The following is a 13,671-nucleotide window of genomic DNA, read 5'->3' as shown; positions in this document are numbered from 1 at the left end:
GTGCGATATAGCCGAGGAGTTCTATGGCAGCCTCCGTTTGTTAGGGCCGCGGCCAGGCTTGGTTTCAGTCATCGCTGGGCGGCAATAACGACAATGAGGCGACAAAGACTTGGAAGTTGCTACTCTTCTTGGTGTCAGTTTTTGAATCATCAAATCATCTGCTCTCCCATTATGTACCTTGCGTGCCTTGCGTTCATGGCGTCAAGCCGTGATGCACATCATGGTCGTGACACAACACCATCAATCGTGAAGGAGGGAGGTACAAACAAAGAAGGCTGGCTGGCTGGCTGTAATGCCTCACAAGGCTCTCTCTGGCTGCTACTGGCTCCCGAAGCGCCGCCTAATTAATAAGGCTCCTAGAATTAGGGATCCTTCCTCCTCCTCCAACCACCATCTTCCCCAGCATCAGCGTCGATTTATTATTTCTGTATTGGCATCTCTCTCTTTTGTTGTTATTATACTAATCTATTTACTTCTCCAACAGCTCGAATTTTGTTCTGCGTTTTCATCTCAACATAATGGAAACCCAAACCGCACAACATCACTCTGGCCGAGATCGAACAGCCCTCCGCCTCATCCTGTTGTTGCCCTCCTTCGTTTATTCATCACTGAAGCTTTCTATCAGGCAAAAGCCGCAGAGTTTGTGAAATTGAGGATTTCCTCCACATCAAAGGTGTATCGCCTTGCTTCGGATTGGGCTTTCATAGTCGAATCTAGTACTTTCGTTATTCGCGTGCCCACGCTCGTGCATCCAGCTCACCCGTCTATCCCCATTCTCGCGCAACGGAATACCGCCTCCGGCACCTGACGCTGCTTGGAGTCGCTATATATCTGACCGTGATGGACGAGTTTGCTGGGTTTCCGGGTTGCAAGGCACATTGTGCGATGACTTGGTTGTATCTCCTGTTCTCGCGCTACCCGTCAGCTGGCTCAGAGACAAGGTAAGGCAATACAGTCCCTCCTCTTCTTGAAGAGCCTTCCTCTTTCACAATGCTTACGTCCTCTCATAGGAGCGCGTGGCTCCAATGTTAACCGCTGTCTTTGGAGCCGAGTACTTGGACTGGTGGCTACAACACATCACTGCGCCCAACACCGTCATGACACCGCAATACAACCATTGGCCAGTTCGTCGCAGCGTCGCGCAAGCTCTCAAAGCTGGTCGCGTCAGGTGGACCCATTACCGTCGTCCATGATAGAGGTAAGAGATGACGTTGAAGCCCGGCGCTTTCAGAGATTCCCTGCGACTAATCCAACTTGCATCAATCGCTTAGTATCAAGTAACTCCTGTCATCTTGAAAAGGAGAAGCCCATCAAGATGAAGGGACATGTAGCCTTGCTTGGCGACCATTCAAGATACGGCGTCGAAAGGTTGAACCGGGTTTTATCAGCCTACGGGCTCATCTCGCAAAGAGCATCCAGCTCGTCAACCTCGCCAGAGACACGACACCCAGTCTCTTTGATCCTCATGTATGACTAACCGTTTCATCACCTCACGTCTCTACACCGCGGCCGGTCAAGCCATGGACAAGAAAGCTTCAGCTCTCATCCATCATCACAGCACCGCTATTCCAAATCTAGCTCCTGCTTCCACAAAGAGCACGTCTACTGGCTTACAAAGGTCTCAGTCGAGTTGCCTAGTACCTGTACGGCATCAATACCGCGACCGCAGACGTGCAGAGGTTATTTGGCCTATGTATTTCTCAAGAGCAATACCCTTTTTGACTGCGCTAGGAATGAGTTCAATGCGCTTCGCACCGTCAGGCGCACACACCACCATTCCCGTCCCCAAGCCGCTGGACCTCGTGCATGAGATTGTCCCCTCCGGGCACGGCTTGGGCGCTCCGTCGACACGCCACAAGGCCTACCTCCTCATGACCATCATCACCGGGGCATCACTATCACACTGCATCGACGCGATCCCCAACCACGACTACCCGCGCATCGTGCTGCAGCTCCGAGACGCCGTGGAGCAGCTCCGCCACACCCCCAAGGACGTCAACCCCTCCGCGGCCATCTGCAATGCCGGGACCCGCGCACCCGCGACTTCACCCCGATCGGCCCGTTCGAGGACGAGGCCGGCTTCAGCCAGTGACTGCGCTTCCCCGCCCACCCGAGGCGCCGCGGCCACCGGGTCGTCTTCACCCACGCGGACCTGAACCCGCGCAACATCATGGTCGATCGCGTCTCCCGCGGCGGCGGGGAGTGGGACGTGGTCGGCATCGTCGGCTGGGAGACGGCGGGCTACTACCCCGAGTACTGGGACTGCACCAAGTCGCTGTTCGAGGGGTTTCGCTAACCAAAGCGCCACAACGACGCCATGAAGAGCGTCTTTGCCGCCTTTGCCGCCTTTGCCGACTACACAGCCGAGATGGACGTGGAGGGGAGGAGTTGGGAGTCGGGAGACGGTGTGTAGCAAGCACTGGGCTCATTCACGGGTGTCATCATTCACATCTAAGGATCTGCCATTTGAAGATGCAGTCAAAGCAGCAGAGTAACGAACTAGCATTCATAGCCCCCGTCAAGTCATTGAATAATGTACTCAAAAAGGAGTAGTCCAATAACATTCTTAGCCTCTAATGAGTATTCTTTTCGAGTTCTTTACACCACGGCCTATGCACAAAAGCCTGCTGCGCCCCTCGTCTTTCGCCACCCCTTCACATCAAAGAAGCATCTCGCAGCATTCACACACACCCGCGATACGAGGGGGTTTTTTTCTTTCTTAGTTTAAAAACACTTACACTGCTTGTCTCAAAGCATGTACACTTACTATTTCTTTCATCGCACAGCCACGTGCCAACACAAGACAACGTGGCAACGCACTTTGTGCATGGCCCGGCCCGGCCCGCTCGCCCTTTGTGCTTTCAGATCTAATGATAGATCTCCTTCGTTATTAACCACGATCTTTCTCCTCGAGTTATTCCCAGGTCCTCCCATCGTAATCAGCCCAGATTATCTCGCGTGCCAAGTATAGCAACCTCGTATACGAGGTCCGGTGCAATGACTGCAGGTATAAGAATGCCTTCACTTCCGCCATCATCGCCACCAACCTTCATTCAATCCATCCTCATCCTTCACAACCAGCGCCATCTCATGGCTTTCACGACCCCGTATTCAACTACCAGTAACTTCATCATGGGCGCTCGTGGTCATTTAAACGGCCGCGAGCGCCCTTCTCGCCTTCGCGAACGATGTCTCTCACGAACTTCAACACAAGAACTTTCACGAGATCGCTTTCGAATTTGCTGCCGAGCCTCATCACCGTTTCCCTTGCTCTTCTTGATCTCTACTCTCTTCTTTCTCTTGCTCCTTTCCACTTCTTGACTCGGACCGCTTGACGATGGAAACCTCCAGCGCTGCACTCACCCGCAGACGCGGCGGTCGCCCGAAGGCGCAACGCCCTTCGAAGAGCACGCCTGGCCGGCGTCCCCCGACGCAACGCATCTGCAGCTTTTGCAGCGACGATGCCACCGGCAAGGTCATGCATGAGCAGCGCGCGTGCGACTGGTCTGACGGGCCGTACCCGCTCGAGTGCACCAACTGCGCCGACTACCGGGCGCTTCACCCGGTCGCGGCGGCGCAACACGTGTGCCAGGTGCCGCGCAAGGCGCTACTCTACCGCAAGTACTCGGAGCACCACCCGCCGCGGTACGAGCACGCGCCCAGCCCGGTAACCGGTCTGCCGGTCGGCGATGCCAGCACGTGCTGCGTCAAGTGCGCCGCCGACGGCCGGATGGCAGCGTGCGACGTCGACCCCATCCTCGGCTACCAGTGCTCACGCTGCAAGGCCGTCGATAATTGTCACCTCGCCGACGGCCGCTTGATGGACAACAAGCCGAACCTACGCCAGGGCGTGCACCGTTGGTTCCGCCACGCCTGCGACGGATGCGCGCAGCTCACCGCGGGCCGCCGCATCGGCGGCACGGCTCAGTGCTCATGGCTCGCCGACCACACAACCTGGAGGGAGCCCTGCGACCGCTGTCATGCAAACAACCTCGTCTGCCTCGCGTCAGGGATGATCGCGTCCATGCCGGAGGCCATCAGCATGCCGGAGAACTGGCGCCCGCGCAGCTTCATCGCCTTTGGATGGGCCGAGCTGCGTCCCAGCACCGTCTGGCGCAAGGCGTGTCTGAGCTGTCGTCGCGACAGCAACCACTGCCGCGCCTCCATCGCCACCCCCTACTCAGCGTGTGGCCGCTGCACGGCCATGGGCCTCGACTGCGTCGACCACGAGGGTACCGTGTACCCCATCTTTGACCTGTCCCAGGTTGGCTTCGGGAGCTTTCTGCCCTTTACCGCCTGCAGACGCTGCGTGGAGACGGGCAGAAACTGCGACAGGCAGCGGCCGTGCGACTCCTGCACCCACGCGGGAGAGCCTCACCTCTGCGAAAATGCCTTCCTGACCACGGCAGCAGGAAAGAAGCGCATGGCCAACTGCCTGCATGGGCGTCTGCATCCTCGGCCCGGTCCATTGTACTACCTTGCCCACGGCTACGGTGCCAACGGCGTCGACGACGTTAAGGATGGCTCGCGCATGGAGCACTGGATCGGCCCCGTGGCTGAGGCCTATGTGATGCCATCCATCTCTTTCCACGAGGGCTCACTCATCCGGGAGATCTCGCGGCAACGTGAAGCCCTCATCCCGCGGTCCACACCACCGCACGCGGCACCGGGCACCCCCCTCGCCAGCAAATCAGCCAGCCAGTTGACGGCCGACGACATCGCAGCCATGATCAACGAGGTCTGGTCGGATTCTTTCCTGATGAACACGCTGGACAATTTTGCGGAGGAACAAGAACATGCCACGTTAAAAAAGGCTATGTTCGGGTTTGACACGCCGGCTGGAACGGACAATCCTCCTACGGCGGCCGATATCGCTGCAGCGGTGGGTGAAAACCCTAACTTTGTTTCTAGGGAAATCGTCAGAGTCATCCAAGCCTTGCCTGTGGTGGCAATGTTGTCTGAAGAAGATATGGATGAAGATGACGAGGAAAGCGAGGAACAGGAAGACAGTGCCGAGAGTGAGGATCGCGCCGCACCTCAGCTCGGGCAGGGAGGTCAAGGCGACGACACCGGCAATGCGTCCGTCTTACCACCGCCAGCAGGACTGACAGTGCAACAGACGATGCAGGCAGCCGGGGCCGTGGCTCGCTCCGGCCAACCCACGGAAGGCACAGCTGCCGATGCTGCCGACGACGAAGGTGCTACGGACACCGGCGCGCAGGAAGTTGCTCAAACGCACATCGATCCTGCTCTCCTTATCCGGGATCCTGTCTCTGGGGAGCCGGACCACCCCTCCGTCCCCTTCCGCCACCCATCTTCCATTTTGCCGCAGGACAACACATTGCTAGGCCATACCACGACATTGCCCGCACATCTCGTTCCCGCGCCCGAAATGAGTACACCCGACGCTGACAGTGACTCGCCCGACCCAAGTCTGCAGAGCTTCTCCGACTCTGGGCAGGTTCCGGCCAGTTGGCCGCTGGCGCCGACCGATGCTGTCGGGCCGCCCGTGCAACAGGCGCCAGTGCACAACCCGCTCCAGGCAACACCGGCCCATTCTGCGGAGCCAGAGGCTCCAGCCGGCCCTCCCATAATGACTAGTGTCGGTCCGCACGGGGCCGTCACGCGTTGGGAGCATCGCAACCCCCTGCACGAGTTTACCAGAGAGAGGCTTGGGTTTCGGGACAACACCAGGAGCATACTTCTGCGGCAGCCATTCACAACGCACCTGGTGATAGACAACCCCGTCATAGATGTGCTGCACTCCCTTCCAGAGCCCGGTCCAAGAGATCCCAGTACGGCTTCCGGATATCTGCGCTGCGTGGAGTGCCATATCGACATTGACCAAATCTCGGACTTTCACTGCAGCGCCGCCGTGCGTCTCTCAGACGTATGCCAAGACGTACATCATCAGCAAGCCAGCTCTCACAGCCACGTCTGCAACGCGTGCGCCCAGCACAGCACCCAGCTCCTGGTGGACCCCCGGTATGCTCCGCTCACGGCCGCCGAAGTGCTGGCCATGCGAAGCTATCTGTGCGACAACTGCACAACACGCGCTGGGGTAAGCATTGAAGGGATGCTGGGGATGTGTACATCCGGCGTCAACACGGTCTACGGCAGCTTTCCTTCGTTCCTGTCGTCATCGATGTTGCCGCAAGCCACGATGCTGGCCGACGAGAACGCTCCCTTGTTCCTGGCAGCGCCGGATGGGCGCGGCTTCGTCGCGTTCTTCAACAGGGCCCGGCCGCTAACGGGCTGTGCGTGCGGCGTCAAGCTGTTTCAGACGCGGCAGTGCCAGTTCCACCGTATCGAGAACGCAAAGGCCGTGCTGAGCCACGCCGCGACCGTGCGGGATTGGCGGATGCGGGCAGGGCAGCATGACAGGTGCGCTGGCTGCTTTGAGTATCCTGCGGAGGTAACGCTGCAGCGCGAGCAACAGGAGGCCGCTACGGGACTCATGCCATCTCCCGTGCAGCTGCATTCATGGGTATGCCTCGCATGCGGAGCGTGGGTGATGAATCAGGCCAGCTCGGAGCTTGTGGATGGCTGGCAGTCATGGTTCAACCCATTGCCTGCGTCGCTCAGCGGCGTTGGCCCACATGATGCCGATGAGTCGCCCCTCGGAGCTTCTGGCCTGTCACCTTTTTAGCTGTGGCCCTCACTTTTGGCGTTCGATGGACTAGCGGTTCGGATTGTAGTTTGCGCATTTGAGCGGTTTTGCATGGACTGGATGGCAAACTTTATAGCTGATTGATTTTTCATGGGGTTCGACGGCGCACAGGTGGATTGACTGACGGGACATCGCGATCGGTTCCTTTCCAAGGCGTTCAAGAACATACAAGGCTTAGAAACATCGTTTCAGAGTATTAGATCGGGATCCCACGATGGGCAGTCGGCAGGTTCGAGTCTGGGGAGAGTGAGCTTCGGCAGTAGTAGAGAGGACAAGTTGCTCAGGCTGGGTAGGCGCAAGCTCAATTTCATGCATGTTTACTAATTTGGCCAGAGCGCATCATCGCACGTCAAGTTTCCCGTGAGCAAAGTCGCCCATCAAGAACAAAGTCGCCCATCAAGAACAAAGTCGCCCATCAAGAGCAAAGCGGTAAACAGAGAAAGTTTGTATAACGGTCAAATTACAACAGCCATTTTGAGAAGTATGGATATAATGAACAGTAAAACACAATAGTCGACCCACATGGACATTCCGAGAAGAGAAAAGAAAAAAGAGAATCGGAGAAAATTGGAGAGAGAAAAGGGCGGAGAAAACAACATGTACTGAAGAAAAATGGACGGTGGGTATGGATGGAAGCTGATTTGCGTGTAGGGCGTCCGAAGCGAGCAAGTTGGACATTCTGAAAAACGGCCAATCTTGCAGACAAATCCACCCTTTGCAAGGTTCTCTCCGCTTGTATCTGTCCGGGTCGAAAGAATTCGTCGTGCTAAGAAAAAAAGCCCATCCTCGTCGTCCTCAACTGTGTCGTCTTAGTGATTCTCGAATACCCGATGCAAGCCGTTCGAAATGCCTAGGCAGTTCGCATCCGTGAGGCCAAGTCTGACAATCATGTCCATGATGAGCCCATCCAACATGAGAACGAATATGCCGCGTGCGAGTCCGCTTGTTCAAAAACGTGAGACATTAAAAAGACCGGAAATAGAAACAGGAAATGAAGGTGGCCAAGTCTTGGCCAGTAAAGAGTCCGACTCCCCATCCGATGCTAATGAATCGCTGTGTTTGTGGTGCAACCACACATCATTGCCACCAAGCACAGCCAGTCACGACTGCTGTGAGCGTGTGGCGTTGTTGCAATGTTCTTTTTTTTCTTTTTCAATCCCTTCATCTTAAAGCTGTGAGACGTCTCTCTGTCGAAGTCGTGTCGTGCAGTGCCCTCACGTTCAACCGCCACTCGTCGATGATACAGGCTCCTCACATGATGATGCACTTGGCGCAGCATCCAGCCTCCCGTCCGCCGTCGTCGATATCCATCTGCTTAGGGGGACCGTTCAGGCCAGAGCCGCCTCCGCTGCCGGTGGAGTAGCCTTGCATTTCGCGGTTGAAGCGGCGAATCTCACGGACAATGTCGTAAAAGGCCTGGTCGACGTTGATTCTCGATTTGGCGGATGTCTCGATGAACTTGCAGTTAAACGATCTAGCCAGGGCCTCACCCTCTGAATTTGCGCACGGACGTGTTAGCAAGTGAGGCGGGACTATGGGGGAGAAGGGGAGCGGCGACGCCAACGTACCATGTCTAAAGACTTCACGCTCGCCCTCAAGATCGCACTTGTTGCCAACGACGACCATTGGGAAGTAGTCCTTGTCCTTGACTCTCAGAATTTGTTGCTGGAATGTGGTGATTTCCTCGAAGCTCTGGCGGGAGGTGATGGAGTAGACAAGCAGGAAACCCTCGCCCGTTCGCATATACTGCTCTCGCATGGCACTATACTCTTCTTGGCCAGCGGTATCCAGAACATCGAGAAGGGCGACCTCATCGTCAATGACACACTGCTTGCGATAGGAATCTAGTGATGGATCAGGTAGTCAGCGCGACAAACGCTCGATGGCCGAGATGGTAGGATAGCAAGGAGGTTGCGCGAGGTACCTTCGATTGTAGGATCGTACTCGTCCACAAAGTGGCTCTGAATCAATTGGATGGTCAGGCAAGATTTACCGACACCACCGCCACCGACAACAACGAGTTTGTACTCTCGCATAAACTGTCAAGTGGGCAAATGTTAGCAACGTGGTGGCGCTGAGGCGTTCATTTGGTCGGATAGCTGAGGCGTAGCTGGCAGCTGGAGAGTGACAAGGAGATAACGAGGGAATCGCAAGCCGATGGTATGTGCAAGCACGGCATGGGCAGAAATGAAGCATCAAGGCGACGTGTGGGAGAAAATCGCACCTTTGTAGCGGAAGCCATTGCAGCGACTGGGAAGTCGAACAGCGAGGTGATGGTTGTCGGGAGAGGAAGGACAGCTGCTGCGGGTCGCGAATGATCGTGGGGTCGTCGGGTGAAAATTGACTCGCGCCTTTCTGGTATTGGATTGGAAAACGGTCGAGCCTGACGGATGGGACGCGAGGGGGGCTCGATTGGGTGCGTCGGAGGGTTCAATTCGGGGGAGGAAGGTGAGGCGCGGAGGAGATGCGGCAAAGGAGACGACGAGGGTAAAGGGAAAACGAGGCAACAGGCGATGTGTGGTTGAAATGGCGCTGGGATGTGGAATGGGGGGAGTAGAAGGGGGGAAAAGAGGATAACTAAACCCAGTGGAATGGAAAGGAAAAAGTGGTTGTCGAAGGAATTGGGAGAGCGGGAGTTGGTAAGGAGGGGGAGTTTGTAGGCGGACGAGGTCGACAAGGTACTAACCACCTACTTAATGGATGGGGGTTGGTATGGGTAGCAGAGGTTTTAAGGGGAGCGCTAGAGTGATTCGAAGGCAGTGGTCAGGTATTTTCAGGCACTCAGCAGGTATTTTAGCAGGCTGGCACTCTGTGAAAAAGAGGAGGCCGGTACGTTTGGGTACTTTGGGAGGACTTTTAGGGGCACCCGGCCGCTGGAAACCCATGATCCAGTGGGGTTTAGGCGGTGCCTGGGCCAACTGATTTAGGTCCCCTGTCTGGGGTGGGCAGCGCGTGTTTCTGGACATCGCAGATTGTTTCGATGGTGGCAGCGTGCCAATGGCATCACGGCGCTCTACACCATTGCTGACGAGGCTGGCATTGTTGTAGACGCGAAAGGCAAGAGGTCCGAAAGAAGCAGGTCAAAGAAGAAAGAAAACGGCATCAGGTGCAGGCAAGAGCAAGCAGCTGTAGCGCCTTTTAGCGACTGCGATCCCTCTCAAGACAAAAGGTCCCTCCAGCGGCTCACCCTCTGTAAAGTCCCACTAACAGTCAGCCACCCGCCACACCATACCACATCAATCCTCCTCTCCTTGGTGTGCTTGGATCCTTGGACGCACCTCTTCACCTCTTCCTTCTCGTCCCAGTGTTGCCGGTGGATATCACAGAACTAAAAGAGTGGATAAAATAGAGCACGCCGGGACCTTCTTTTTATTTTTTTGCTTCTCCTCCTTGTCGGCTGCCCACTTTGTGGAGGTGGTTGGTTGGTCGCTCGCTCGGCCCAGGAAGGCTACGGAACATGGAGAGGGCCCGGTCAGAGAAGCTTTTTTAGGGGCTTCCACCCAGGCTTCTGCCGAGGACCAACCAAAGAAGAATGGGCATAAAAAGTTTGCTTTGTCTACCACGTTCGACAAACCTCGTGATAATCATGTTTCCCATGTTCAAACTTGCATCTCTCGCATCTCACATCTCGTATATCTCATTCGTGTCGCTGCCCACACAACACATTCACACAGCCTTCGATCCCGGGGACTTGGGCGCAAGTGCATTCCGGAGGTCTTTAGCCAGCCTTCTCGTCCGTCTCTTCCTCTTCATCCTCTTACACGTTTCTCCCTCTCGCAATCATCTCCTCAATGCCCATCGACACAGTGAATCATCACCAGGTTTCGTCCAATTGCGCAAAGACTTTGCCTCATTGCACATGCAATCAATCACTCCATTCCAACCCCCAAAACGCTCCCAACCCGCAGCCTGCAAGCCATTTGCGCGCCCCATAGTTTGTTGGAACCCACCACCGGCCGGTGGGGCCGAACAAAGCCTCCAAGAGGTACCTGCTCCTGCGCCTGCTCCCCCGCGGCCCCAAAAGTACTCGACCGACGTCCGTTCCGCCCCCCTTCCCTCCTCTCTATTCGCAACACCAAGAAACAACAAAATTTTACTTGGTACTGGGTAGTGTTTCCGCCGCGTACGCTAAAACAATAATGCCATTGTGATATCTGCTCCGTAACTATCCGTACAGTACGTACTCCGTAGCTACCTAGTAGCTTCCCTTTTTCGTCCCTTCCAGCATGAAATAGCTTCCTCTCGATCGGCGCTTACCCCCCCTTTTAGGCACAAGACCTTGCTTGGCCAGCGCCTCCGCCTCGGCCCCGGCCCCGTGCATGCTGCTGCTTCTTTGCTTCTTTTAAACAAATTGGCTAGATGAACGTGCGGGCTTTGCTTATTTCTGATATAGTGCCATGTGGCACGAACATCCTGTTGCTGCCCAGGAGTAGTTACTGGTAGTTGAGTGCCGTGGTCGGCTGTCAACCATCTCGACGTCACCGTACATGACAGCAACCTTTACACCCAGGCACACATGTTGTCTTGCATCCCTCTCGTTATTGTGACAAGCTCTCTTATCCCTCTTGCAACTCCCCTACCTTGGCCACACAATGTATTACATGGCGTTGACTACGGTCTGCTGTGAGTGTCATGCTATCTACGGAGCCAATGTGAATCACTGCCGAAAACTCATCAGCTCACTGTTCTACGACCAAGGCTGCAGCGGCAACGATTTTCTCCTCTCTGTTTGGACAATCTGCTCCGTCCGTTCAGCTCTTGTCTCTCGTGAGACGTCTCCGCGTAGAATCGCGGCTACATTTCATTTTGACTCTCTGCATCAATTCATCTATCTCTGCGCCCCCCGTTTCGTCCTGTGTCACGCTTCCATTCTCAAATGGGCATTGTAGATGGCGGCCCTTGTCCTGGTTCGCCCCTCCATCCACCAAATAGCAATCTCTGGGGAGGGTCAGCCTTGAGCCACAACGCTGGCGACGTCCTCTGTCATTCGCTCGGTCAACAGGGTTTCTTGCTCGGTCACCCAGTTCGCCATGACTTGTAATACATTCCAGAAGAGCCCTGCAACCGTACGCCGATGCCCAACGACGGCTCAAAGAGCATAGGCCACCAGCCATGCTCCTCTTCACCAGGGCCTGCGTGATAACATGCCAGGGCCATTTCCATCTAACTACTTAGGGGCTTACCTGTTACTCGTCTTTTTGTCCCCTTACATATTATTAGTCACTGATCAGTGGTTACGCGAAACACATCGCGCCGTCCAAACTTTGCTGCACGTCACACTGCATCAGCTTTATAGTTTGCTTCCTTTTTTCGGTGTCATGTAACCAAGCCAAGCTACGCGTCCACCGGTCCATGAAAAAGAAGAAAAGGAAGAAACAAAAAGGAAAACAAAAAACACCACAAAAAGAAATCAAGAAGTGTTCTTTCGCGACCATGCAATCTGCTCCCCATCATTGGCGCCGCCACAACGCCTCGAAACAGCCGCCACTTGCCCTTGTGCGACTTTTACCATGTTTGGGATGAAGCCACTTGGATTGTGACAACGTGATATCCCGGTCTGTCTTGGACTGGCTCAAACGGTTCTTTTAATCTGTACTCCGTATCTGTACTCCGTACTTTTACTTGCTGGTAACTATTGTTCCTGTGTCGCTTGCCGCGGCGCGCACAAACTGGCTAACTAACTGCCCGCGCAACGTCCCGCCCCCGTATAATAAGAAGCAAGTTTGTGATAGTTATCCAGCAAAGAAAGAGTCATACTGCTTCCCGCTGCTTTGGTACACCGGTCACGCGCGCCAAACTCCCTCGCTCCCTCTCCCCCCGTGCGCCGCTCTCATCTCCCCTTTGGTTCTTCCCCCCTATCTTGAGCCCAGTCAGGGTCCCCGGGGACCCAAGCCTAAAAAAGTGCCACACACAGGTCAACTATCGGCCATAGCTTTCTAGTAACGCCATTGCCGTCGCCATCCAATTTCGTCCTTGTCGCGCCTCCCCACAGTTGGGTGACGAGGGGAGCCCGCAGCAGGCCATCGGGCAACGATTCTGCTATCAGTAACGTTTAGTTGCAGTTGTATCGTATATTAATCACTACTCTATATTAATAGTAAGCTTGGGTTCCCGGCTTCTGAAATAGCGCTCTCCTGTTGTTTGCCCCGGGGTCTTCCTCCTGATGTTACGCAACAGCCTCGCGGTGTTCATGGCGTCGCGCGCCGCCCGCAGCCACTTCAGCGCAGATTTCGAACCATTGAACGGTCAAGAGCAAGCTGTCGGCCGAGATGGCTCGCCTATCATTCCATACTGTAGCCTTGTGTGCTTTTTATGTCCGAGGTACGATACTGCGCGCGCCGCTTCAGCCAAGTCAGGGCGGAGCCCATTACCACCACAGGTACAGATTTGTTCCAGGCACAAAGCAACTTGTATTGATTTACAGATTGCAATGGACATCCTATTGTACAATCAAGGAGAACGGCAACACGTGCAAGCTAGCTAGCTCACTAACTAACTAACTAGTTGACATCTTCGCCATAGCCCACCCGGCAAGGATCGATGGGATTATTTCTGCAGGCACAGCGGCCTGCAGATGCATGCCATCTGGATGGTGTGGGTTTCCGCTTACTGCATCATGTAGATGCACCAAGAGAGCAGCAAGAAGCGGAATTGAACAATTGGGGAACCCACTTCACGATCTCGGGCAGCGATTCAGGTCAGCTCTTGCCGAGGTGACAGCGACGCTTTGCGAGTATCGATTGCGCTTTGACAGAGCCCACATTGTCTTGCAACCTTGATGAGAGGCTCATTCGTGTGTATTAATCCGCAAGCATCTTTCACCTGATCAACGAAGAAATGGAGAAGGACAAAACCCATGACGGCAAGAAAGAAACTATCGTCGTTGTCCCTGACTCCCCCCCCCCCCCCAGTCCAATGGGAAGATCGGTGGCCCAAAAAGCACTGCTCAGCCGGGAAATTTGATGCAACAACCCAGAGTGCCTACTGGCTGATAGTTGTTA

The 13,671-nt window shown here is 55.2% G+C and overlaps 3 protein-coding genes across 3 annotated transcripts; 2 read left to right on the top strand and 1 right to left on the bottom strand.

The window, feature by feature from the left end:
* Positions 1–1,733: 1,733 nt before the first annotated feature.
* Positions 1,734–2,156, top strand: ISF_04749 (Protein kinase-like domain protein; the record flags this gene model as incomplete). The annotated part of the gene is made up of 1 exon (XM_018848354.1): positions 1,734–2,156. One exon carries the CDS (start codon positions 1,734–1,736, stop codon positions 2,154–2,156), a length of 423 nt encoding a protein of 140 aa, XP_018704689.1.
* Positions 2,157–3,337: 1,181 nt separating this feature from the next.
* On the top strand, positions 3,338–6,649 carry ISF_04748 (Zn(2)-C6 fungal-type DNA-binding domain protein; the record flags this gene model as incomplete). Its single annotated transcript, XM_018848353.1, has 1 exon — positions 3,338–6,649. The coding sequence occupies one exon, from the start codon at positions 3,338–3,340 to the stop codon at positions 6,647–6,649; it is 3,312 nt and encodes a 1,103-aa protein (XP_018704688.1).
* A 1,272-nt stretch (positions 6,650–7,921) lies between these two features.
* Positions 7,922–8,912, bottom strand: ISF_04747 (RASL_COLTR Ras-like protein; the record flags this gene model as incomplete). The annotated part of the gene is made up of 4 exons (XM_018848352.1): positions 7,922–8,163; positions 8,239–8,514; positions 8,595–8,709; positions 8,895–8,912. 4 exons carry the CDS (start codon positions 8,910–8,912, stop codon positions 7,922–7,924), a joined length of 651 nt encoding a protein of 216 aa, XP_018704687.1.
* Positions 8,913–13,671: the final 4,759 nt, after the last annotated feature.

This window comes from Cordyceps fumosorosea, assembly GCF_001636725.1.
Source record: "Cordyceps fumosorosea ARSEF 2679 chromosome Unknown scaffold_10, whole genome shotgun sequence".
In the NCBI taxonomy this organism is placed as follows: Eukaryota; Fungi; Ascomycota; class Sordariomycetes; order Hypocreales; family Cordycipitaceae; genus Cordyceps; species Cordyceps fumosorosea.
This window is presented reverse-complemented; position numbering and strand designations above follow the sequence as displayed.